A 25,595-nucleotide genomic window follows, 5' to 3' on the forward strand; every position below is an offset into this window, starting at 1 on the left:
GTGCCATAGACAAAAGACATTTATAAAATATATAATAAAACAAAATAAGTACAATATATTTAATAAGAAATAATAAATATGAAAATTTAAAAATATTTCAATTGATGACACTTTTTACTCAATAAAAACAAATAAATACTGGTAAAATTTCACTGTGCACTCTGCGAAATTTCTAATTGCATGTTATTAACTTAATTTAATCACCATTAAAACTAAAAAAATAAAAACTAAGCGAAGCTCAAAGGTCCATCACATCCAATATAAATGTAAACTGAAGAAAAATATTTTTTTAATTGTTTATTTTTGTTTGACTGACAAGCTTCTGAAAATTATAATTCTGCGTTGATTTAAATAAATAATGAATATTAATTATATTTTTGCAAATTTAGTATTAATTCATAATTATCTTTGTACTTGTGCTCAGGATCCAAAAGATGCAGGATTATCTACAGTAAGTATTATAAATATATTTAAAATAAATATGTGGTTTAATTGATGTCTGATAAAGTAAAAGGGCTTAAAAGTGCAAAATATTATCAGTACTTAAAGATGTGGAAGTAAAATGAAAAATGAATATAAAATTAACTAATAGAATTTTTTTAACAACAAGCCTACTGATTCATATATTTTTTAATGTTTCTCCACCATTAAATATAAAATATTAACATAGTTTTTTTTTAGTAACTTAGCTAATTTTAAAGCTTCATCTCAGAATTTCTAAAAATGTCCTAATCTTTTTTATTTCCTGAACCCTCAATTGATTTAAGTAATTAATGTAAACTCGGTTGCCTATTAACTAGACGACTGACAATTTTAATTAAATAGCAATGTAAAACATATTTTAAAACACAATTAACCTAATTGTAAACAAGAAAATAATAAAATACAGAATTAACAACTAATTTTTACACATTTATAACTTTAAATTTTATTTATACTTTTTGCAAAACAACAAAATAATTAATATCAATAAACAGTGATGGATAAATAACAATCATTAAGATGCCAGTCGACTTTTTGCAATGAGTGGTAGTCTCGCAATTTGTATTATTAATGAATAATATTTCACAAAGACATTATAACCAAAATATTTATTTTTGTTATAAACATATTGACAAACAAACCAGTTGAATGGCAAAATTTAAAAACACGTTTAATTAGTTTAATGATAGTAATGTTAAAGTATAAAAATTGTTTTATGGGTCTTGTAATTAAAAAAAGTTTAATAAGTACAAGTTACGACAACAAAAAATAAGAAAAGTCGCAATTACCAACGCAACATTTCTAACCACCAAGAAATCATTTTCACCATTAATAATTGATTAATTAAAACACCGGCTTTTCGAATTTGATATCTAATTATTCTTGTGCCCTTTTAATTAACTATAACGATGATTAATTTCAGTCGGAGCTGCTGATGAAGTACGGTTATCCGTTTGAAATACATGAAATCCAAACGGAAGATGGCTACCTATTGGATGCGTACAGGTTGAAGTCCAAAAAGACAAAACCTAAGACGAATACATCTCCAATAATGCTGGTGCACGGATTAATGGCGAGCTCCGACTGCTTTTTAAGCATGGGACGTAATTCGCTGGCTCTGTTGTTGGCAGACGAAGGGTACGACGTTTGGTTGCCGAATTGCAGAGGCAATCTCTACTCCCGCAAGCACAAAACCTTAAATCCGGACACTGACATCTCCTACTGGTTTTTCAGGTTCGCATACTTTACTCGGAAAGGTTTTTTAACCAAACATTGTATTCTTGTAGCTGGCACGAAATTGGGAAGTACGATTTGCCGGCCCTAATCGATTACATACTGATGAAGACGAAACACGATCAGATCATTTACCTGGGACATTCTCAGGGCACCACAGTTTTCTTCGTGATGGCCTCGGAAAGGCCGGAGTATCAAAGCAAAGTAAAATTGTGCGTTCTGATGGCGCCTTCGGTTTTGCTGAAGCACATGGAGTTTCCTCTTCTGAAGAATGTGGCTCCGCATTACAAAACTCTTGAGGTGACCCGCTTTAATTCAACAAATGAACATTATTAAGTGATTGTTTTAGGCTTATGGTGCAAGGACTAATAGATACGAACTTATCGGAATAGTACCAAATCATATGGTTAGAGATATTCTTAAAACTTTTTGTTTATCTTCTTCTTTTAAACAAGCTTGCATGTACATTAAAAACGTTGTTCTTGGAAATGATTCCTTAATAGATCAGGTTTGGTACATCAGAAAATATTTAGAACATTAATTAGAATTTTGTTTATTTAAGGACACAACTGTTGTAATGATTTCCCAATTTCCTGCAGGATCTTCACTTAGACAATCTTTACATTATGCACAACTTATTGTGTCAGGTAATCACCAAATCATCAAACTTTTTAATGAAATATAAAATGTGATTTTTAAGGTGAATTTAAACAATATGATTATGGCGAAGATAATAATTTAAAAGTTTACAACAGTGTAAAACCTCCGAAATACAATTTAAATATAACAACACCACTAGCAGTATTTTATTCTAAAAATGACAAGTTAAATGTTGTAAAGGTAAGTAAATGCCGTAAACTAATTAAAAAGTTGATCATGTTCTGTTTGTTTTAGGACGTTATGACTTTAGTGAGCATTTTGCCGAACGTTGTAAATTTGTACAAGGTGCCACATGAGGATTTTTCACATTTTGACTTCTTGTTCGCCAAAATTGCTGTTAAAATTGTATACAAAGATGTTTTTAATATAATTAACAAATATCAATAAACCTTGCAATAAATCAAATCTTTTATTTAAAAAAATACATAGAATACAATTTTTGTTACAGTGTAAATAAGAGTAGATCAAATTTAATTGTAATAATTTCTAAATTATCATTCACTGTTAATGATCTTATTAGTTACCAATAAAATTATATATAATTTTGAGGTAATTTAAATAATTTCCTTGTACCTAATTTAAATTTTTTATTGCGTGTTTATTATTTTTAAGATTCACGAAAATATTTTTGTTTAGATAGAATCTTGTTTTATTTAGGGGTGACCTCTTAGGACAAATACGCATAATATACATTTATTATTCAATTTACCTCATTATTGATTATAATTTATTTATAACACTTAGGAAGTAACTAATAATTTTTAACATGCTGTCACGAAACACAATTAATAAAATTCAGTGCGTATCTGTAATCAGTTTTTTCGAGTATAATATTAAAGAGTAAAAACAGGTTAATGAGTAAATAGTAGTCAATGTTAATGAAAATAAATTTTTAAGTCTGTGTTCAAACGTATAAGCAAATTATAAACATTTATGTTAACTACTATGATTGGCAAATTATTTAGACATAAAAATACCATCGAACAAATTAAAGGTTATTAAATTTAATCAAGAATAAAATTTGTAAACAACATATTGTTTGTCAATGTAAAAATATTTATATAAATCTAAATTTGGTTACTTCGATTAATAATTAATTCGTATGATACGGCAATAACGACCCATGTTCTACATGATTAAGTGCAATTAAATTATTTTTAATTTAATAGATGTGCTACATTTAAACTAAATGTAATAAATCAAGTATCAAACAACTTGTACCATGAAACTTGCGGAAGTTTAAGGAACGATCTGTGACAATATAAACATCTGACAGCTCCGAGTCTCGCACATTATTTCAACAATGATGAACATCATGTACAAAGCGGTGCTCTGCATTATTTTCGCCAGTTTAGTTCACAGTCAAAATGAAATAACATTTCAAAGTGCTCTCGACTCTAAGGAATTTCAAACTGTAAGTGCACTTAGACTTTAGAATTTTCAGCATTAAAAGCACAACTAATTTAGTTAATTGTTTAATTGAAAAAAATAGATATTTGTAAATGAATATGTTTCCTAATTGTTGTTGCACGATTGCAGTGATAAAAAAACGTACATTTCTATAAATTGAAAATGTGAACAAAAACTTAAAACACTGATGTTCTAAGACTTCCTTCAACATTTTTTCCCAGTTAATTTGAAATACATCAACGGTATGTAATTAGTTAACCATCAGTATAAATACCCAAAAAGGTGATTTGTAACTGACATTGTGCTAACAATGAATTTACAAGCAGTATTATATTTATTTTCCTTTAGTTTAGTGGTTTGTGAAGTGGATAAATCAGTATTTAGATATATTTTGGATAATCCAGACAATTTTAAAACAGTAAGTCGGAAAAATTTGTCTAAAAATTGCTTTTAAATTTAATTTTAATGATCAAAATTTTTAACTTAATAGTTAATTAAAATATTATTCATAAATTTATTTCGTTTTCAAATTGTTTTCACAATATAATGGAAAAATTATTCATTGTTGTGTTATATTCAATATTGAATATATTTTTAAAAATTTATTTAAAAAATTGGCTACAATTAATATATAATTTTTAAATAAATAAATAATATTATTTATTTTTATATAATTTTATGTTATTTAATAACAATTTTAAATTAATATCTAAGTTTTTTAAAATAATTTGTTTAAAAATAATTAAATGTTTATTTTATTTGATTTTAAAATTATTTATATAGATCTTAAATATTTTTATTATTGTTTGATATTGTTTCTTTTTTTCTTGCTTTTGCAACATTAATTAATTTTTTAAAAATAATGTGTCATTAGTAAGATTTAATAATATTTTATAGATATTATAATTTTTATTCTCAAAATAATTTTAAAACACAATATTTGATTAAATACTAATATTTTTCATTTTTTTTAGTATGTAAAAAATTAATCTTTTTACAAAGAGTTATTATTACATTATAAATTTAATTTTTCAAAAATAATTTATAATACTATTTTTTAAAATTATTTTCATTGATTCTAATATATTTTTATAAAATAAGTTTTATTTTAAAATTATTTTAATTAATACTATTGTATATTGTGATACATTTATATATGTATTCAGGATCAATTCGTTAAAGCTTTGGGTTACCCTCTTGAATCGTACGTAGTGGAAACCGAAGATGGCTACTTGTTGACCCTTCACAGAGTCCCCTATGGTAAAAACAACACCCAAAAAACCAACAGGACACCATTATTGCTGATGCATGGTTTGCTCGGATCCTCTGAAAATTTCATGCTGCGCGACACCAAAAAATCTCTGGCTTTCATGGCCGCCGAAGCTGGTTTCGACGTCTGGCTGGCTAACGCCAGAGGAACCATGCATTCCAGGAAACACAAGCACCTCAATCCGGACAAAGATAAATCTTACTGGGACTTCAGGTAATTATAGATAACAAGAACAAATTGAACAATGTTTTGTATAATTTGAAACTTTCAGCTGGCACGAGATTGGAGTGTACGACTTGCCAGTAATTATAGATTACGTATTGAAGAAGAACGGAAGCCCATTTTTGGAATATGTAGGACATTCACAAGGCTGCACCGTTTTGTTTGTCCTGGCCAGCGAAAAACCCGAGTACAAAGCGAAGATTTCCAATTTTGTCGCCTTGGCACCTGCCGTTTATTTCAAGCACTTTAATCACATTAGATTTAATGACTTAATCCAAGAAGCCCCCACTATATATGTAAAACAATCTCTTAAACAACCTATTATTATTATAATGTTTTTTGATGGTTTTAGGAGTCACTAATTAGGTTAAACATGCATGAGTTTTTGGGAAAAGGACAAGATTCCAGATATCTCATATCTGCGATTGCTAAAGTTTATCCAAATTTGTTGATAGATGTACTGTTATATGTCTTTGGAGAATCTGATGAGTTCAGCAGAAGCTGTCTACCCATGCTTTCTTTGACTATACCAGCAGGAGCTTCATCCAAACAAATATTACATTTTACACAAGGATATAAATTAAGTAATAAAAACTTAATAATAGCGTAAAAATTTTTAAAACAAATCTTTCCAGAGTCGTTTAGGAAATTTGACTATGGAAAAAAAGAAAATTTGCGGCGATATAACAGTACACTTCCTCCATTGTACAACGTGAAACAGATGGACATACCGATTTATATTTTCAGATCTCAGATGGATTATTTTGCATCCATGAAGGACGTTCAATTTTTGGCCAATACTTTGACCAACGTCGGAGGATTTTACACCATACCAGTTAAAAAATTTAGTCATTTAGATTTTATAGCCGCCAAACACTTAGATAAGTTAGTGAATAATAGAATTTTAAATATATGTGATCAATATAGAAGATAGTACAAATAATTTGTGTTTTATTATTCCGAAAATATTTAAACAATGTTAAAATTAAATTTATTAAATAAGTTTTCAAAATATGTACATGTTAAAAATACATCCTAAAGAAAAACTAATAACAATAATACTTTGTTGTATGTGAAATGAACACGTCAAAGAAATACAAATCCTACAAAAACAGTTAATAGATACTAAATACACCCTTTCAAATAAGACAATTTAAAAATATTGAGTTAGACAAAAAAATATCCTTTGGTGTAATCTTCGTTGCATAATTATACAAAATTACGCAAAATATCTTATCATCGTAATGAAAATTACGTTGTTATGAACAATTTCCAGTTTTTGCAAATGTCTGAAAAACGATTTACAAGGCTTTTTGTGCAGTTATTTTTTTAAATAAATTGTTCAATTAAAACACTAATCAAATATGACATGGATAATTATCACTATTAAAGATAATTTAAAATAAATATGAATAAATAAAATAATTTAGAATCCATTTGTTACGATTTTATAGTAGGATCTACTTTACTATTTTTATTTTTCTTATTGGTACTGACAGAAATAATTGAAATGAACACGTACAAACGTTCCACCAGCAATAAAATTATTAATGGATATATTATAAATGATAGTCATTTAAATCGTATAATTAAATAGACGAGCAACTTAATCAGTGTGTGACAATGTCGTTGCAAACAATCTTATTTTTTTCCAGCTTCATTTTCTATGTTTCATCGTACAACATCGGTCAGTTATTTAGCAATACCGAATTTAATACTGTAAGTAATTAATTTCTTATTTTCCCTCAAAAAATAAAATTACTTTAGGCTTTAAATAATATATAGTTAAAGAGATTAATAATATGATCTTTTTAAAAAAGTTCTGATCAAAATTTGATGATAAATATTTTATTAAACAAAGTTTAAGCCATGTAAAAAAGTAAAGTTATGACACTTGCACACACTTTCAAATATGTAAATATCTTAACCTTAAGCAAATTGTTTTTTTACACCTTGATCCACACGTGTTACAACTTGTTGTTGTTTTTAGGCAAATTTCGTTTTATCAATGGGATATCCGTTCGAATCGTACGAAGTTGAAACTCCAGACAATTACCTAATAACACTGCATCGCATTCCTTACGGTAGAAGACGAAAATCGTCGATTAAGAGAACCCCCGTCTTATTGATGCACGTTCTGTTGGGCACTTCCGAGAATTACATGACAACAGGAGAAAAATCTCTGGCATTTATGGCAGCTGATGCCGGTTACGATGTCTGGTTGCCGAACGCCCGTGGATCGATGCACTCGAGAAAACACAGGCACTTGGACGCTGATAGGGACAAATCCTTCTGGGATTTCACGTAATTTATTCGATTACCAAGGTCAACGATTAACATACAAACAAACGTTTTTCCGTTAGCTGGCACGAAATTGGCGTTTACGATCTTCCAACTTCGATAGATTTTGTGCTGAACAAAACGGGCTACCAGAAGCTGCACTACTTGGGTCATTCGCAAGGAGCAACAAGTTTCTTAGTTATGGCCAGCGTAAAACCTGAATACAAGGAAAAAATTAACGTCTTCGTTGGATTGGCACCTGCAGTGTTCTTTGACCACTTTCGACATCCTCTCCTCAACAGTTCTTTACTTTCACAAAACCTTATTTATGTACCTCTTCTCCACTAGCTCATTCCTTCAATTATGAATTGTACGATTTTAGGAGCTTTTCAAGATAATAAACCAATATGAAATGATGATCGACAATGCTGGAATAAGATTTATGGGCACAGCTTTGGCTACAATTGCACCGAAATTGTTTGCTTTCTTTTTGAATATGATTGTTGGAGACTCTGACTTAATGTGCATGGTGAGGTACAAATTATACTTTTAAAACGATCTCTGATCCATTTTTTTAGGAATGTCTACCAATTCTAGCAGCAACTGAGCCGGCGGGCTCTTCTTTAGGTCAAATAAAACATTTCTCACAAGCCTATCAGTTAAGTACGTACTTGAAATAGTTATGTGCGTTTAAACCTTAAATAGAATTGTTTTCATGTTCCTTTAAATGGTAATAGTAACAGTTTATTGTCAACAATTGATCAGTGACAATTAGTTATTCTGTTCACATGTTTTAGAATCATTCAGACAATTCGATTATGGGCCAAATGAAAACATGATACTGTACAATTCGACTTTACCTCCCCTTTATGATCTGGAAAATATGAAGGTGGCAACGTATATTTTTAGTAGCAAAACTGATTTATTTGCTTCAATAGATGTAAGTTGTCTTTCGTACTTTACTTTTTGCTATTAACTTCAAAACTTCAAAAAATGAATAATAATTAGACAACTGTAAAAATCATACATAAAATTTTTCTGGCTGCTTTATTGGTGTAATTTTATTTCAGGATGTGAAGAAATTGGTCAGCATTTTACCAAATGTGGTAGAATTCAATATTGTTCCTGCAGAAAAATTTACACATGTAGATTATATAATTGCGAATGATTTAGACATATTGGTGTTTAACAAAGTATTGGAGATTTTCAAGAAATATAGTTCATAAAAACCATTGGAGATAATGACAATTTATTGATAACGGTGCAATTTCTTTTATGTGTATATAACAATAGCAATTTCCTTGAACTAAACATGTACATGTATTAAAAGTAATTAATATATTAAATTGTGACAGCAAACAAACGTCTACATTAGAATTCTGTTATCTTACATTCCTATACCAAAATTCATAAAAATAAATAACAACAAATGCTTCCCTTATTTTAGCCGACATCCAAAATTATTCATATCAATTTATGAAAAATACATATGAAAATATGTTCACAAATGTTTCCAAAATTGATCAAACAAAAATATATTAGAAATATCCCAATTATAACAAAAAAGAAACAACAATTTTAAACATAATAAATCTACAAACCTAAATTTTCAATTATAATTTTGAAAAGAAATAAACTTTTGTTAATAACAGTATAACAGAATACAACAACGTGAACATCGATTACAAATAAAACACTATTTAATTTACTAAAATGTGTACAGCTTAAACACCCATAGCAACATGGTGCTTCTACATTTGATAGCTTGGTGCATAATTTTCAAGGAAGTATCTTCCAGAGATCCTCTAGTTGGATTAAAATCTGTAAGTTAACGCCACTAATTCGCCACATGCTCACCATTTTAATAATATTTAGACGGAAATAATTGAAAAAGCCGGCTACAAAGCAGAGGAACACGTTGTAACCACCGAAGACGGTTACATTTTAACTCACCACCGGATACCTTCGAGAAAAAACTTGTCGGTGGTAAACAAGCATCCCATACTATTAATTCCTGGAACGAGTGCAACCTCGGAATGTTTCCTGTTAATTGGAAACATCTCTTTGGGTTTTGTACTAGTCGATCAGGGTTACGATGTTTGGTTGTTGAATCTGAGAGGGTCGTTTTATGGGATGAATCACACTTCACTGGATCCTGAAGAAGACAAATCGTTTTGGGACTTCAGGTAAACTTTTAACAACTAGTTTTCGTCCACCAAACGTTTGTTTCAGCTTTCATGAATATGGTTTTTATGATGTGGCAGCAACCATAGATTACATCTTAAACGTAACCCAAGTGGATAAAATAACAACTTTGGGACATTCGCAAGGATCGACCATAACGTTCGTTACGTTGGCGAGCCGCCCAGAATACAATAAGAAAATTAAACTTAACGTATCTTTTGCACCTTCATGTTATCTTGGGGGGGTCAAAGTTATTCTTTTACAAATATTAGCCAAGCACTGGCAATTTTTGGAGCATCTGGTGAGGGAGGTCTTGAACATTCAGTACGTACCAACTGCTCGTGGCATGCTTAACGGATTAGATGAATTATGTGCATATTCAAAAGGATTTAGAGAGATTTGTTACGGCTTCGTAGTAACTATTGATTATGGTGCTGATGTAGACAAAATGTTCGACGAGGTATGGTACCTTAAATTCATTAATTAGTTAACTAACTACCCACTTTTAAGAATGTGATTCCTGCTTTGTTGAGCAATATGCCTGGTGGAGTCTCCACCAAAAATTTGTTCCATTACCTGCAGATGTATAACACAGGTAAATGAACAATCAATCAATTCATAGATATTCGAAATTACATTTACAGGAAATTTTTCTAATTATGACTATGGACCAGATGAAAACTTGAAACGGTACAAATCTATTTATCCAGAAGCTTATAATGTTAGTCAAATCAGTACACCATGTTTCTTGTTCTACAATCCTCACGACCTAATTTTACCTCAAGAGGTAAAAACATTAAAAGATCTAAATTATTATTATTTTTATTTCAATAAGTTTATTTTTAGGGATTAAAGAGATTGACTGACACACTTCAACAGCCCACTTTGTATGAGATTAAAGACCCTAATTTCAGGCATTTGGCTTTTATATTAAGCAAATATGTTGTCAGCATTTACCCAAAATTTTTTGAAGTACTGGCAATGTACAATAAATAATTTACTTACTGAATTAAACATTAATATACATTGATGAATGAGAAAATTCATTACCTTTTATAACCCTTATTTATTTAATTGAATTCAAAATATTGTAAAATAATTTTAATAAATAAAATTTCTTCATTATATCGTCTAACATAATTTATTGTTATCAATAAAAAACTGTGATATTTTGTTGAAAGGTGAATTAAATAGAAAATAAATTTAACTATAATTGCTCATGTTTATAAACTATAAAAATTATTCCATGCTTTTAATGTAAACAATTAAATTTCAGTAATATTCAATGAGCAAATATTTATGTCAGTACCACTTAATTACTTATAATATACTGGTTTACACAATTGTTAATTGAAATGATAAAGAAAAGTGAACATTTATAAAATTTAATTTTAGAGTAAATAAAGTATTAATTATATACTAAAAAATATACAAAAAATACTGTAATTATCCAGATATAAAAGCTTTCAAAATACATTTAACTTAATTATATTCCCACCAAATTGTTATTATTAGCAATCATCAAGATAGTATATACACATATATTGAAAGAAAAACGAATCAAGTCATCCAATATTACAAAATGAACACCTACTCAGTACTACTTGTAAGTTGTATTTTAACAATAGTTGGTACTTCAGAACTCTCTATGGTATATTACTATTAATATTTTTTAAAGTATAATTATTAATGTCTACGCACCTTAGAGACAACTGGTGGAAACCAATGGTTACCCATTTGAAGAACACATAATAACCACAGAAGACGGATTCATCTTGAAAACGCAAAGAATTCCACACGGAAGAAATTCGAATAAAAATAACGACAACCCAGTATTATTGTCTCACGGAATGGGAGGATGTGCCGAAAATTTTCTGATGTTAGGACCAGAAAAAGCTCTGGCTTATCAATTAGCTGAAAACGGTTTCGACGTTTGGTTAATGAACGCACGCGGCAACTTCTTCTCCAGAAAGCACCAGCATTTAGATCCCGACAGCGATATAAAATTCTGGAAGCACAGGTAATAGTTTTCCTGCTGTTTATTTATGAAATCTAAGAATATGTTTTAGTTGGCACGAAATTGGAATGTACGATCTACCAGCGAATATAGATTACATTTTGAACGTGACGAATCACGAGAAGCTATTTTATATTGGACATTCACAAGGTGGAACGATTTACTATGTATTGACTTCTGAGAAGCCCGAATACAATGATAAAATACGAATGTCGGCCCAACTGGGACCAGCGGTTTTTTTGCACCTGAACAATAATAATATTGGAACAATTTTATGTGAATACACCGACATTATTGAGGTAAGTTTAAATATTAAAAAATAATTGCGTTATTAATAAGAACTTTCGTTTTAGAGCGTTTCGAAAGAGTTTCACATGATAGAAATGGTACCTCCAACTTTGCAGTTGCAATTGAAGACTCTGTGTTCTCCTTCAGAAGTTAAACTTATGTGTTTTGAAGGTTATCAAATGTTGGGTGGTGGATTGGGTGACCTAACTAAAATTAAAGCGGTATGTATTAGATAAAAAAATATTTCTTCAGACTTTATTAAGTTTAGTTATTTTATTGCAGGATACTATTTCATTTTTATTTAGATCTTCACCTTCCGGAATATCTATGTACCAGTTTTTGCATTACCTACAAAATGTGAAATCAAGTGAGTAATTCAGATTGTTGTTTTGGTGTAAGTTGTAATTAAAGATGTTTCTTTACAGAATGTTTTCGACAATACGATCACGGAATTTCTAAAAATTTGCAAATCTATAATTCATCATATCCACCAAAATACAATTTGGGTTTGTCAACTGCACCGGTTCTGAATATTTATTCCGTGAAAGATTGGTTTTCATCAGAAAGAGTAAGTAACGTACAATGTGGTTTAACAAGAACACAACATTTCATTTTTTAGTCTATGAAATATTTATCAAAAGAATTACCAAATGCTTTCGAATATAAAATTGCAAGGAAGACGTTCAACCATTTGGATTTTATTATGGCTGATGATGTTAAGGAACTAATCTACGATCATATTATAAATACGTTCACAAAATCCTTAACATAATAAAAATTAATGTTCTAAAATTGATTCTTCAATTTTCAAAAATTTCATTTTACCTTAGTAGTCACACATCAAAATGTTATGTAATATCGAAAAAAAAATAATATCAACAACCAGCTTTTAAATTAACTATATGCGTTTAACCAAAATTATTTATTTTATGTTTAATATTTCATTTTTAAACACATATCAATTAAATTAATTTCATGAAAGAGGGCGATACGTATATTATTCAAATATCGGCAACCACTGTTGCATTTAATTATATAGTTGGTTACCAATACCAAGTCAACAACGCTCTGGGAAAAATACACATATGTACTGTTATTTTATTGATTTTATAAAAACACACACTTTTTTATTAAATGCCTAATAAATTCTTTGACACAATTTGTAAATGACTAAAGAGATACTAATAACAATAAAAATTAATGTAATAGTATTAATAAAAATACTGAAATTATTCTTGAATTGAATTGATCCAAGAAAATGGGAAGAGACAAATTAAAAACTTACCTCAAAAAATACCTATTAACCAACGAAATACAATACAAATACAGTGTAAAATAAAAATATCAAAAAAATGTACCTTTTCTTTCCCAACATAACGATCTTGTTTGTTAACAATAACAAAACTACCTATATAATGAATAATAAAAAGCACTTTATAAAGTATTGATAAATTACCTTAGTAATTAATAATTAATTACTTCAGTATATTATTACATCAAAGAAGTTTATGTACTAACCGGAAAAAAACATTATCAATAATAAAAAAATGTAATAATGTAAATTTAATTTTAAAGAAAATTATTAATCATAATTAAATAGGCTCTGAAATTTTGACAAATAATATAATTATATTTTTTATTAAAAAAAATAGTCAACTTATATAAACAATTAAATTCTTGTTGCCATTATTTATTCTTAGAATAGTGAATGAGTTATTATTAATTAGAATGTAACTAGCTTACACTGTTTAATAATAAAAGAATTTATATTCAATTCTTTTTATTCCAACGTAGTTTTGCAAAACATGTTGTCTTCTGAGTTCTGTGCTTGGTAAGAAATTTTTAATATATAAATTAATTTATATTTGTTTTGTTCGTTGTAAACAACTTTTGATAGTAAATGTATATTTTAGTGCTATCTAATTACTTTCAATTTACTGGTACGTATAATTATTAATTAAAGTGTAAATAAAAAATTGTAAATTTTTTAATGGATAATATATTATTGTATTAATTAAATTCTACGAAATTAGTAAAATATATGGAAAACTCTTTAGTATAATTAGCCGGACATGCAACCTTTTAAAATAATTTTAACTTAATTGTACATACTATTATTATGTCTTCAAAAAGCAAATTACAGTATATATACATTACAGATCCTCACAGGTAAAGGGTTCAAGAAGTAAAAAAATGAAAGCCAATTCAATACTACTCGTAATTTGCATTCTTACAGTAGGTGGTACTGTGGATATTCCGGCGGTATGATACCATTAGTACTAAATTATGATTACTAATTTTTGTATACTTCAGAGGAAACTAGTGGAAAACCATGGATACCCATTTGAAGAACATACGATAACAACAGAAGATGGAAACATCTTGACAACACAACGAATTCCACACGGCAGATACTTGGATAAAAGTGATAAAAAACCGGTTCTGTTGGTGCACGGAATGGGTGGATGCGCCGAGAATTTTATAATGTTAGGTCCAGAAAAAGCTTTAGCTTATCAGCTAGCTGACAACGGTTTCGACGTTTGGCTAATGAATACAAGGGGAAACTTCTTCTCCAGGAAACATCAGTATCTGAAACCTGACAGTGACACCAAATTTTGGGAACATAGGTAATTGTTTTCGTATGATTTATTGGTGGTATCTGAGAGTTGGTTGTAGCTGGCACGAAATTGGATTCTACGATCTACCAGCGAATATAGATCACATCTTAAACGTGACGAATCACAAGAAGTTATTTTACATCGGACACTCTCAAGGTGGAACTATTTACTACGTATTGACCTCCGAAAGACCTGAATACAATGATAAAATACAAATGTCGGCTACTTTTGGTCCTGCTGTTTTTTTACATCTGAACAAGAATTATATGGCGACGATTTTGAGCGACCATATTGATGTGATTGAGGTAACATTAATCAATAAAATCTTAGTGATTATTCAAAAGGAAGTTTTTAGAATTTCGCGAAGGAGTTTCACATGATAGAAATGTTTCCTCCAATTGTGCAGTTACAAGTGAAAATGTTGTGCTCTCCTCCCCACATACCGGATATGTGTTTTGATAGCTATTTATTAATTGGAGGTGGAGGTGATTTGAGTAAAATTAACCCGGTAGGTATCGAATATTTCATTATTTCTTCGACCTATTGAATAATTATATTTCAGATGATTATACCTTTGATGTTCAGATCTTCACCATCAGGTATTTCTGTGTACCAGATGTTGCATTATTTACAAATAGTCAAATCAAGTAAGATCCTGTATTTGTTATCTGTGGTGCAAGAAATAATGAAGGATGGTTTTCAGAAAAATTCCAACAATACGATTACGGAGTTACCAGAAATCTGCAAAAATATAATTCATCAGTTCCTCCAAAATACAATTTACGTTTGTCAACTGCACCTGTTGTAAATATTTATTCGCTAGACGATTGGTTTGCGTCAGAAAGAGTAAGTAAAATAAAATCTGGTTTAATAAGAAAACATTTCCTTTTTTTAGTCAGTGAAGTATTTATCGAAACAATTGCCAAATGCTATGGAATACAAAATTCCAAGGAAGTCATTCAACCATTTGGATTTTATAATGGCCGATGATGTTAAGCAACTAGTTTACGATCCCCTTATAAATCTGTTCATAAAATCACTGCTCAATAAAAAATAAAATGTATAATATTGTTTTATTTACAACATTTAAACATAACATTTTGGAAATGACATATAACAACAACTTGATTAATTGCATTTTAACTAAAATTTCAAGGTTCAATTTTTACAAGTGTTTTCAATTTCAACTGATTAACTTTTGTTTTTTATTCAATTGCTAATTCTTACTTAAAATTTAAAATAACATAATTACATATCGTTAAACACATGTTTTTGATTTTGTTTTTTTTACTCACTTTCAATAAAACTTATATACTTTTTTATTTAAATTATTATTATTTTATGTTATAAATATAAAATCACTGCTCAATAAAAAATAAAATGTATAATATTGTTTTATTTACAACATTTATACATAACATTTTGGAAATGGAATATAACAACAACTTAATTAATTGCATTTTAACTAAAATTTCAAGGTTCAATTTTTACAAGTGTTTTCAATTTCAACTGATTAACTTTTGTTTTTTATCCAGTTCTCAATTCTTACTTAAAATTTAAAATAACATAATTACATATCGTTAAACACATGTTTTTGCTTTTGTTTTTTATTATTCACTTTCAATAAAACTTTTATACTTTTTTATTTAAATTATTATTTGATTTATCGGAATTACGAACATTGATATTCAGTAACAAAACAAAAGAGTAATTTATATGTATAACATAATTTATGATTATTTGATTTGAATTTTATTCAAAAACTTTACATACAAATATATTAATAATAAAAAAATATATATTCATTTAAATATTTTACATTCATTAAAAGTTTATATAGTACGAAGAAAGGTAATGATTTGAAATTTTTATAGAAATTTAAATATACGCCGTTTTTCATTGAAAAGAATAGTTATCACTTTCCACAAAAATGAAAGTAAAATTTTGTTCAAAATAAATTTGAAAAGTACTTCAAGACAAGTTAATTATGTTACTATAAAATTTTCACATTAACACCTTTTTCTTTTCTCTAACATTAACACACTCTAATGGAATTTTTGAATTTACAATTAAATTTTTGGTAAAATCTATTAAAAAATAAAAATCTGAACTGATAATTTTAAAACGAATCTTTTACAATTTAATAATTAACAGAAACAATTATAAACAATTATGGTTTACATGTTTTGTGTGTAAATGTTTAACTTTTAAATTATATTGTATTAATATTTAATAATATTGCCAAATTAGAGGTGTCAAAAGTGTTTATATTTGACAACTTAATTAATTACAATGAAATAGGTATCAATATTTAAAATACAAACAGTTCACATATTTTTTGAGATAAGTATGTATAATATTGTACAGATTATTTACACACTACAGTACATTTTAATGTTACAAAAGCTTCTTTATTTTCTTATATCTGTAGAAAAACTAAAATAATTGAAATTATCAATCATCATTGAAATTTATGAAAAAAATTATTCAGAATAGACTAATTTAATTCGCGAATAACATTGTTTATCGGTCGTCTTCACTGTGCTCTGTTTAAATTCAAGACGTGCAGCAATTGTGGCTGAGTTAACTGGAGCACACATGAGAATGAGAAGAAACTTCGCTAATGAACACATTAACTGGAACATGAACCAATGGAGTCAGGTACTCTTTAAAGATGAATCCATGATGCAATCATTACATCAATAGTCTTACATTAATTTGAATATTAGCGCATATTTTCATTTTTGATACGCCATTCTTTTCAATGATTAAATTCTGTAAAATTTATTATTCAGTTGTTTTAATATTGGTGTAGCTATAACTGATCAAAATTTCATTTCGATATATTTATTAAATAAAAAGTTACGAACACTTTTTCACTGTGAATAGTTTAATTATTAAAATATGAAATATAAATTAATATATACGTTTGTTTTAAGATTACTTTCTATTGTTTATCTATATTTATTATTGTTATTAATTATTTGAAAATTTAGAACCAAAGTAAAACACAATTAATATCTAGAATATATTAAAAAAAAATATATGTTAATAAAAGTGTTAAAATAGGTTAACATTATAATAATAACAATTAACACATTTATTGCAGTAAGTAACTAATATTATTAAGATGGTTTAATTCAATTAATCGAAAATTACACACATTTTAATGCCACACAGGTGATAATAAATAGATACTACATTTAGCTAATTAGGAATTTAATTTTCTAATTTATTATTCAATTATAATCGATGATTGTCAGTAAGTCGCATATAAAAACATAATATTTTTGCTGATTGCTTATTGTTACTCTGTATTGTACAAATTCATCGACACTTTAACACAACACATTAATAGAAGTCATCAACCAATAATGGTAAAATTTACCACGTAATAGTTGCATCACAAATAATATTGGCTCATTTCAGAATTTTAAAATTGCAACCCTAATATTATTGATAAAAATACAACTATCCGTAAGCGTTTTATTTAAAGAGCAAGCCAGATTTCGCCTCCCTTTTGTAAGTACAACACAAATTATTTTAATATTTATATGCACCACCTGAAACAATTTGAAGGTGGAAGCCGCAGCTTTGGAAGGCTTTCGAGCAGAAGAACATGAAGTCGTCACTGAAGATGGATACATTTTGGTCAATCATCGTTTACCCAGTCCTAGAAATTCAACCACAGTAAACAAACATCCCATTTTTATATTGCCCGGATTAAGTGCAACTTCAGATGTTTTTATATTAATGGATGGCAATCACTCCATTCCCTATTTTCTAGCCAATAATGGTTATGATGTTTGGCTAGTAAATCCGAGGGGCACCAAACACAGCAACCGCCACCTCAAGTACGACAGTCACAAAGATGTCGAATATTGGAAGTTTAGGTAAGTTTTTTCTTAAACTTATAAATTTTATAAAAGAGATATATTAACAACAAAACAATTATTTGAATGTTGGCAGATATATTGTTTGATTGAGTGGTTATAGAAATGCATTACATGGAATTTACGTCAAAGAAGATTTATAAAGAACTAACATTGTACATTCACACAATATCAATAATTTTCAATAATGGACAAACAATTATATAAATGTATAATTAAATACGAAAATAGAAATATACAATAAAAGCCAAGCAGAGAAATAAGTTTCATTGCCCAGTAGTATAACAAGATAATTATTTTAAAAGTTTGATTTACAATTAAGTAACCTTAACATATTAAAAATACAATAAATTAAGCAGCTTTGTAAATTTTTAAATTTGAACCGCCATCTACCCGACAATAGCCAAATTTAAGCTGGTAAAACAGATATTTTCACAATATTTTGTTTAAAATTTGATTTTTTAGATATATTAAAAATGGAATAAAAGTATTTTTACATTTATACCTTTTGATTACAACTCACAAATGTCTAAATCTAACTTATCAATGCGAAATATTATTTTAAGATGACAGATTGATTGAGTAAAATTAAATAGTAATGATCCCATTACTTAACAATATCAAAACTAAATTGCAAGCACTAAAAAAATAAATATTTTTTAGTTTGTTTGAACTGGCTTACTACGACATACCAGCAACGATAGATTACATTTTGAACGTGACGAAGAAGGAGAAAATATCAGCAATGGGACACTCTCAAGGATCGACGACATTATTTATGGCTCTGGCTGCCAGACTCGAATACAACGACAAAATCAATCTTGCCATTCACTGCGCCCCATCCGTTTATTTGAACGAGAGCGGCATCCCATCCTTGGACACATTCGCCAAACACGCCAACTTTTTATACGTAACTAACATTAATCGTCGTTAATTATTATTATAATTTAATTGGAATTAACTTAAGCACGTGTTCGCCGACGTGCTGAACATACACGTGATGCCGGACGCAGAGAGGGAGCTGAAAGGTTTGGAGAATTTGTGCACCTTAGGGCCCGGTTTCAAGCACCTTTGCAAATATCTCGTCATTTTCATCGATTTCGGGGCCGATTATGATAAAAATTACGATGACGTATAAGCGTTCGATTAAAATTATTGTATTTCTGATTTACGTTTGGGTTGCAGGATGCTTTTTCGGTTGTCTTGAGTCACGTTCCTTCAGGACTGCCCACCAAATTGGTAGCACACTATTTTCAACTGATTAGAGATGGTTTGTTGACGTTTTAGGGGTTGTTATGGTTTAATTCGGTTGTTTTGTAGGGAGGTTTCAAAACTTTGATTATGGACCACTGGGAAATATAAAACATTATGGTACTAGTCTTCCACAACAATTTTTTGTTAGCAATATAACAGTACCTAACATTTTGTTTTATAGTAGTAACGATTTTCTAATTTCACTAAAAGTAAGCACCATGTTACAACTACAGTGAATTAATTGATAAGTATTTTTTATTTTAGGGTATTAATAGATTAATTAGGGAACTACAAAAACCAATTCCAATGATGGTAAAAGACAAAGATTTTAAACATGTTACATATTTATTTAGCAGATTGGTGACAATAATTTATCCAAAATTATTATCAGTATTAAAAAAATACAACACATAAACTCCAATTGTTTTATTGCAATATAAAAAACAGAATAAATATTTAATATTTACAGTTTTTAAATCCACCTTCTTAAAAATTAGTAAATATTTAAAGCAAACTTTGAACAACATAGAAAAAAGCAGCAAGTCATTTAAAATTTTTGTATGCAACTTGCATAGAAACATGAAAAACCACATGTTAGATCACACAAACCACTAACATGCTGTCTATGTACAATTTACACGTTTTGATCGGTGACGTTGTGTACTTAATTGTGGTCGTAAATTTGCATGTTCGATGAATAAGTTTCGCGATTTCACGGTGGGAGATTTAAAACATCGGATAAATAAGGTTTTGACATTGAATACTGTTAGACCAAAATAGGATGTGTTTTATTTAATTGTTGTCGTGTCGTACGAACGATGAGAAATATCTTTGGTGGGTTCGTGTTAGTGCTGCAAGTTTTAGAATATCAGTGTCAAATTAATGTCAACGTTTCGGTTAACGTTGGATTAGGATTTTCAATTGTGAGTACCTAACTAAAAGTATAATTACACTTTGCTCTTTGCCCGAACAATATTTTTGTACATTAACTTTTAAATTATTTGATAATTATTACTATGAAGTAAATTGACAAATTAAATTGAAAACGTCAATAAAATATTTTTATTAATGATATTTTTAATCAATTTTTGCACAATTCAGAGTTATTATAATAGTAAAATTAAATGTTAATGTCAAATTAATAATAGAGCCGAAAATACAATTAAAAATAGTAGAATGTATTTATTAATATAACTTACAAATTAAGGATTGTAACTATAGATTTATTTTATATAGACTAGATAATCATTTCGTGTGCAATATTTAATAAAATAACAAAAAGTGTTTTTTCCTAATTAAATAAAAAATATATTATAAAATGGAGTTACAACCCCTTCAAAAATTAAAATAATATCTCCTATCAAATACCCAAATAATAATTATTATTTTATTTATAATAATTAATTATTTTTTTTTAATTAATCAAAACTAAGCTCCTCGGTTGTTTATGACCGTCCTACATTGATTTGGCATACTCAATATCAGCCTATCGAGTAAATTTTGGTTCAGATTTCACCACACTTGCTGTACCCCCAAAATTAACGGCTGGTCCAAAGTAGTTTCCATTAAAAAGAGCTCGGTTCATCCGCCAATATTAATTTCTTCCCAAAACAATTAACCTCATCCAAAATTGACCACCTCACGAACATGTCGTAGCCATGCTTGGTTTCTAGGTTCTCTCCAGAATGGGATCCTTCCTGAATCTAGGTGGTAGCAAAATCTTGACGCATCATAAAAGAGAATACCGCTCCAATAATTAGGACCCCAATTAAGATGTTCTTGTGCCCAAGCTAAACGAGCAGCGTGATTTACAGGAAGCAATCGGGGTACCCTTAAAGGTCGTCTCTGAAATAGACCTTTTCCTCGGACACGGTGTCTGAAGGTTTGAACTGAGGCAATCACATCCTGGGTCCTAAGAAGCTCTTGTCTTAGCTTGGAAGCTCTTATTTCTGGGTGTCTCCGAGCTTGCCAAAGCGGCTTGGATGTCTTTTTTTACGTAATTATACTCACAGATGATGATCTACCCTGTATCATTCCAATTACTCTTAATGTCTTTCCATATTAATAAAAGTATTTTTATAAAAGATTAATGAATATTGGATCAATAACACAATAACGGGTACCCAGAAATTTATAAGTTAAATTATTTTTTAATTAAATTTAATTCGATTTTTTTGGGTGTTTCCTAGATACTTTGACTGTGTATATTTTAAAGACGACTGTAGCTATGAATTGAAAATATTTTTTATTTCAAATGTATTTATTAAAATATTATAAAAATTTAATCCAAATTATATTACTTTATTAATAATTTTATTAAATAATTATTTGTTGCACAATACTTAATATATTTGAAAATATTTTTATGTTCATATATTTTGAAATTTAAATGTATCCTTTAAAATAAAATAAAATTTAATTTTTTTCCTTATAAATTATAAATATTTAAACCAAGTTTTGAACCACATATAGGAAGAAAACAAATAATTTAAAAATTGTGTATGCAACTTGCATAGAGATATGAAAAGCCACACGTTTGATCACAGAAACTACTAACATGTTGCCTGTGTACAATTTACACATTTTGATCGCTGACGTTGGGTATATTTAATTGTGGTCGTAAATTTGTATGTTCGATAAATAAGTTTTGCGATTTCACAGTGTGAGATTTAAAACATTGGATTAATAAGAGTTTGACTTTTATTAATGTTAGATCAAAATCGGATGTGTTCTATCTAATTGTTATCGTGTCGTATGAACTATGAAAAATAACTTTAGTGGATTTCTGTCAATAGTACTACTTTTCCCGTTTCTTCAAAACGTTACAATAGGATTCTCAATCGTGAGTACCTAACCAAAGACATAATTACACTTTGCTCCTTGGTCAAAAATTACTTTTGTACATTAACTATTAACTATTATTTGATAACTATAATTTGCCAAATTAATATGAAAACGACAGTAAAAATAATGTTGAAACTATATTGTTAATTAATTTTTGCACCATTCAGAATAATTATAGTGGTATTACATGTTACTCTCAAATTAATAGCAGAACTATTTTGTAACTAAATTTTAAAATTTACCATAATCTTATAAAAAAAATATATATTAATTTTAATGAAATATTTTGATTTGGAGTAACTAATAAATTATTAAATTTTTATTAATTTGTTTGAATAGTTACTAAACATCTGTGCCATTAACAGTCTTATATTAAAAAGTTTTTATTATTATTCGATAAATGTAATAAAAAAATTTAAATTAAACATACTGAAACTAGAATTATCAATGTAGCTAAATAATAATAATTCTATAATTTAATAAAAAAACAATTTTATTTATTTCCAAAACCTTTGATTGATTTTTTGCTAATTTAGAACTAAATTTTAGGAAATATTTTCATATTACAATCTACGCTATTAAAATTACAAGGTTAATCTCTATATATCATGCAAATAAATTTAAATTTTGATGTTAAATTGTACAACAAATTTAAATTAGTTCTGCGCATACAATAAAACATTTTTTCCTATGAACATTTATATCACAACCAGGAAATAATAAATTGATTATCAACACTATTATAATTATTATTTACTTAAAATTTATTGCATGGATTCCCATATTCATTTCTGGAAATCGCAGACCGAAAATAATATTGACATTGAAAAATTGTACAATTCATTACCTGTAAATAATTGTTTGAACATTTACGTAACCTCCAATGTAATATATTTTAAAGTTGTATAATATTCATATATCTGAAAACAAATTGACGTTTAATATAAGAAGAAAAAATGAAAATAAAATAAATTACATCAATACCGTTTCGCTTTGAAAATAGTAGGCTATTATTTACTATATTTATATAAATTGTTTTTGTCATAATTAGCTAATTGATAGAGAATCATCATAACAAATTTACACTAAGTTCGTCCAATAGATCCTTGAGTCATTTCGTTAATTGATTTACCTTTCATAGAACATTGACACTATTAATGAAATATGATACATTACAAATAATGGATGTCTCAGGAATTATAAATTTATACTATCACCAAGTCTAATTGACAGAAATTGAGACCATACCCTTTTATATAAAAACCCCATATTTTTCGTAACAGACCGAATACATCTCTAATCTAGGCTACCCGGTAGAAGAGCACGTGAACATCGAAACCGAAGATGGATATCTCCTGGACATGCAGCGCATACCGAGGGGCAGGGACGACGAGGACACCACTGAAAAGCGGCCCGTCGTCCTTTTGATGCACGGCGTCCTCGGCTCGGCCGAGAATTGGATTGTCCTGGGGGCGAAGAAGGGATTACCATTTTTATTGGCAGATCAGGGCTATGATGTGTGGATGGGGAACGCGAGAGGAACGTTGCACTCCAGGAAACACACGCATCTGAAACCCGATGGCGATGACAGGTTCTGGCAGTTTAGGTCAGTTCAAGTACACAAATGTGGTTAGCTAGCTAAATAATCTTTATGATAGTTGGCATGAAATTGGCGTGTACGATTTACCGGCCAAAATCGACTACATCTTGGAGGAGACGAATCAAACACAGTTGTACTACGTGGGACATTCGCAGGGCACTACGGCGTTTTTCGTCATGGCTTCAGAAAGACCTGAATACAATCAAAACATTAAATTGATGATGGCGTTGGCTCCGGTCGCCTTCATGAGCAACTTCCCTCATCCTGCCATACAAGTACTGGCACGATTTGAAAGGGGCTTAACTGTATGACTTTGTAAATCACAAATGACAAATTAATTGATATATCTTTTATAAGGCACTAACAGGAATTATAGGATTAAACGAGTTTTTGCCAACCAATAATATATTGAGTCTGGCAGGTCAAGCCTTGTGTCAAGAAAGAGCAGTTATTCAAGAATTGTGTGCAAACATCTTGTTTCTAATAGCTGGCTACGACTCGGAACAATTAGATAGGGTAAACACACAAACATATTTTGAAAACATTGAAAAAATAACAATTTTTCAGGCAACTCTACCAATATTATTGGCAACTTCGCCTGCTGGATCGTCTATGAAACAATTTTCTCACTACGGTCAAGAAATCAGTACAGGTACATGGAAAATATTTGTCGACCACTTTTGCTTTCCCTCACAGTTGTTTCACTGTTTTTTAGATTGATTTCACAGGCACAAATTTCTATTTATTTTAACAATCGAATTGATGTCTTTGTTTTTTTGTTTGTTATTATAGACAACATCTTCAACACGGCATGCAAAATGTTTAACAAAGGAATCGTCGAACCCATATTTCGAATGTTTGCTGGCTCATGTCGTATTTCCCCTGGTTAATATTCTCACTTACATTTCTTCATTACACATTAAGAAAACAATCAATTATCAAGTTTGTTTCAGGCAAGTTTCAACAATTTGACTATGGATATCTGGAAAATCTGGAAAGATATGGGCAAACAGAACCACCACAGTATGATTTATCTAAAGTAACAGCTCCAGTTGCTTTATTTTATGCCAATAACGATTGGCTGGTATCTGAAAAAGTACTAGATATCATTTTGTTTCATCTCCAAATCTTTAATGATGTTTTTGTAGGACGTTGAACATTTAGCCGCACTACTTCCGAATGTTGTTCTGAAATATCTGGTACCACTCCAAAGCTTCAATCATCTTGATTTCATTTTGGCCAAAGATATTGTTCCGTTAGTGTATTCAAAAATGTTTGAACTAATGAAAAAGCAATAAAAATTTGACACGCAAATTTCTTTTGTTAATAATTATCCAAT

At 28.9% G+C, this 25,595-nt stretch overlaps 7 protein-coding genes across 12 annotated transcripts; all 7 read left to right on the forward strand.

Annotated features, from left to right (window-relative positions):
• Window positions 1-4: 4 nt before the first annotated feature.
• LOC109600921 (uncharacterized) lies at window positions 5-6,215 on the forward strand. The gene is made up of 12 exons (XM_020017107.2): window positions 5-451; window positions 1,406-1,716; window positions 1,770-2,016; window positions 2,066-2,224; window positions 2,279-2,363; window positions 2,417-2,556; window positions 2,611-2,757; window positions 3,653-3,790; window positions 4,953-5,269; window positions 5,328-5,574; window positions 5,631-5,862; window positions 5,914-6,215. Exons 1-12 carry the CDS (start codon window positions 359-361, stop codon window positions 6,210-6,212), a joined length of 2,415 nt encoding a protein of 804 aa, XP_019872666.2. The 5' UTR covers window positions 5-358; the 3' UTR covers window positions 6,213-6,215.
• Window positions 6,216-6,878: 663 nt separating this feature from the next.
• LOC109600923 (lipase 3-like) lies at window positions 6,879-8,911 on the forward strand. The gene is made up of 7 exons (XM_020017108.2): window positions 6,879-6,997; window positions 7,269-7,582; window positions 7,642-7,888; window positions 7,941-8,087; window positions 8,137-8,221; window positions 8,356-8,498; window positions 8,629-8,911. Exons 1-7 carry the CDS (start codon window positions 6,902-6,904, stop codon window positions 8,782-8,784), a joined length of 1,188 nt encoding a protein of 395 aa, XP_019872667.2. The 5' UTR covers window positions 6,879-6,901; the 3' UTR covers window positions 8,785-8,911.
• A 386-nt stretch (window positions 8,912-9,297) lies between these two features.
• LOC126264142 (lipase 1-like) lies at window positions 9,298-10,833 on the forward strand. The gene is made up of 6 exons (XM_049962537.1): window positions 9,298-9,381; window positions 9,434-9,744; window positions 9,791-10,202; window positions 10,253-10,337; window positions 10,387-10,529; window positions 10,589-10,833. The coding sequence occupies exons 1-6, from the start codon at window positions 9,301-9,303 to the stop codon at window positions 10,736-10,738; spliced, it is 1,182 nt and encodes a 393-aa protein (XP_049818494.1). The 5' UTR covers window positions 9,298-9,300; the 3' UTR covers window positions 10,739-10,833.
• A 215-nt stretch (window positions 10,834-11,048) lies between these two features.
• LOC126264464 (lipase 3-like) lies at window positions 11,049-13,328 on the forward strand. Of its 3 annotated transcripts, none has more exons than XM_049962540.1 (7): window positions 11,049-11,393; window positions 11,449-11,762; window positions 11,812-12,058; window positions 12,113-12,268; window positions 12,330-12,414; window positions 12,473-12,615; window positions 12,689-13,328. In XM_049962540.1, exons 1-7 carry the CDS (start codon window positions 11,325-11,327, stop codon window positions 12,773-12,775), a joined length of 1,101 nt encoding a protein of 366 aa, XP_049818497.1. In that variant the 5' UTR covers window positions 11,049-11,324; the 3' UTR covers window positions 12,776-13,328. The 3 variants fall into 3 exon arrangements, with proteins under 3 accessions (XP_049818497.1, XP_049818496.1, XP_049818498.1); XM_049962539.1 differs by having other exon boundaries at window positions 12,667-13,326; XM_049962541.1 differs by lacking the exon at window positions 12,689-13,328 and having other exon boundaries at window positions 12,353-12,414; window positions 12,473-12,593.
• Window positions 13,329-13,810: 482 nt separating this feature from the next.
• Window positions 13,811-15,725, forward strand: LOC109600924 (lipase 3). Its single transcript, XM_049962538.1, has 8 exons — window positions 13,811-13,878; window positions 14,207-14,309; window positions 14,361-14,674; window positions 14,724-14,970; window positions 15,021-15,173; window positions 15,228-15,312; window positions 15,369-15,511; window positions 15,561-15,725. Exons 2-8 carry the CDS (start codon window positions 14,241-14,243, stop codon window positions 15,720-15,722), a joined length of 1,173 nt encoding a protein of 390 aa, XP_049818495.1. The 5' UTR covers window positions 13,811-13,878; window positions 14,207-14,240; the 3' UTR covers window positions 15,723-15,725.
• Window positions 15,726-17,305: 1,580 nt separating this feature from the next.
• Window positions 17,306-20,226, forward strand: LOC109600925 (lipase 1-like). The gene is made up of 8 exons (XM_020017110.2): window positions 17,306-17,326; window positions 18,162-18,187; window positions 18,245-18,558; window positions 19,222-19,468; window positions 19,526-19,690; window positions 19,744-19,828; window positions 19,879-20,021; window positions 20,077-20,226. Exons 1-8 carry the CDS (start codon window positions 17,317-17,319, stop codon window positions 20,224-20,226), a joined length of 1,140 nt encoding a protein of 379 aa, XP_019872669.2. The 5' UTR covers window positions 17,306-17,316.
• A 277-nt stretch (window positions 20,227-20,503) lies between these two features.
• LOC109600929 (lipase 3) lies at window positions 20,504-25,570 on the forward strand. Of its 4 annotated transcripts, none has more exons than XM_020017115.2 (8): window positions 20,508-20,735; window positions 23,940-24,262; window positions 24,315-24,561; window positions 24,614-24,772; window positions 24,824-24,908; window positions 25,049-25,141; window positions 25,210-25,352; window positions 25,405-25,570. In XM_020017115.2, exons 1-8 carry the CDS (start codon window positions 20,631-20,633, stop codon window positions 25,552-25,554), a joined length of 1,305 nt encoding a protein of 434 aa, XP_019872674.1. In that variant the 5' UTR covers window positions 20,508-20,630; the 3' UTR covers window positions 25,555-25,570. The 4 variants fall into 4 exon arrangements, with proteins under 4 accessions (XP_019872676.1, XP_019872674.1, XP_019872677.1 ...); XM_020017118.2 differs by having other exon boundaries at window positions 20,589-20,735; window positions 23,962-24,262; XM_020017116.2 differs by lacking the exon at window positions 20,508-20,735 and adding an exon at window positions 22,477-22,654.
• The last annotated feature ends 25 nt before the right edge of the window (window positions 25,571-25,595 follow it).

The sequence above is a fragment of the Aethina tumida genome, chromosome 2 (assembly GCF_024364675.1).
Source record: "Aethina tumida isolate Nest 87 chromosome 2, icAetTumi1.1, whole genome shotgun sequence".
Taxonomy (NCBI): domain Eukaryota; kingdom Metazoa; phylum Arthropoda; class Insecta; order Coleoptera; family Nitidulidae; genus Aethina; species Aethina tumida.

Coding starts and splice junctions, on each gene's coding strand:
- LOC109600923 (XM_020017108.2), top strand. CDS start 6,902: ATGTCGTTGCAAACAATCTTATTTTTTTCCAGCTTCATTTTCTATGTT. Junction 6,998..7,268: donor GCAATACCGAATTTAATACT/GTAAGTAATTAA, acceptor TGTTGTTTTTAG/GCAAATTTCGTTTTATCAAT. Junction 7,583..7,641: donor AAATCCTTCTGGGATTTCAC/GTAATTTATTCG, acceptor TTTTTCCGTTAG/CTGGCACGAAATTGGCGTTT.
- LOC126264464 (XM_049962539.1), top strand. CDS start 11,325: ATGAACACCTACTCAGTACTACTTGTAAGTTGTATTTTAACAATAGTT. Junction 11,394..11,448: donor GTACTTCAGAACTCTCTATG/GTATATTACTAT, acceptor TACGCACCTTAG/AGACAACTGGTGGAAACCAA. Junction 11,763..11,811: donor ATAAAATTCTGGAAGCACAG/GTAATAGTTTTC, acceptor AATATGTTTTAG/TTGGCACGAAATTGGAATGT.
- LOC109600924 (XM_049962538.1), top strand. CDS start 14,241: ATGAAAGCCAATTCAATACTACTCGTAATTTGCATTCTTACAGTAGGT. Junction 14,310..14,360: donor GTACTGTGGATATTCCGGCG/GTATGATACCAT, acceptor TGTATACTTCAG/AGGAAACTAGTGGAAAACCA. Junction 15,512..15,560: donor ATTGGTTTGCGTCAGAAAGA/GTAAGTAAAATA, acceptor TCCTTTTTTTAG/TCAGTGAAGTATTTATCGAA.
- LOC109600929 (XM_020017115.2), top strand. CDS start 20,631: ATGAGAAATATCTTTGGTGGGTTCGTGTTAGTGCTGCAAGTTTTAGAA. Junction 24,263..24,314: donor GACAGGTTCTGGCAGTTTAG/GTCAGTTCAAGT, acceptor TCTTTATGATAG/TTGGCATGAAATTGGCGTGT. Junction 24,562..24,613: donor GATTTGAAAGGGGCTTAACT/GTATGACTTTGT, acceptor ATCTTTTATAAG/GCACTAACAGGAATTATAGG.
- LOC126264142 (XM_049962537.1), top strand. CDS start 9,301: ATGGTGCTTCTACATTTGATAGCTTGGTGCATAATTTTCAAGGAAGTA. Junction 10,203..10,252: donor TAGACAAAATGTTCGACGAG/GTATGGTACCTT, acceptor CCCACTTTTAAG/AATGTGATTCCTGCTTTGTT. Junction 10,338..10,386: donor CCTGCAGATGTATAACACAG/GTAAATGAACAA, acceptor TTACATTTACAG/GAAATTTTTCTAATTATGAC.
- LOC109600925 (XM_020017110.2), top strand. Junction 19,469..19,525: donor AACACGCCAACTTTTTATAC/GTAACTAACATT, acceptor AATTAACTTAAG/CACGTGTTCGCCGACGTGCT. Junction 19,691..19,743: donor ATGATAAAAATTACGATGAC/GTATAAGCGTTC, acceptor TTTGGGTTGCAG/GATGCTTTTTCGGTTGTCTT.
- LOC109600921 (XM_020017107.2), top strand. CDS start 359: ATGAATATTAATTATATTTTTGCAAATTTAGTATTAATTCATAATTAT. Junction 452..1,405: donor AAGATGCAGGATTATCTACA/GTAAGTATTATA, acceptor GATTAATTTCAG/TCGGAGCTGCTGATGAAGTA. Junction 5,575..5,630: donor AAGAAGCCCCCACTATATAT/GTAAAACAATCT, acceptor TGATGGTTTTAG/GAGTCACTAATTAGGTTAAA.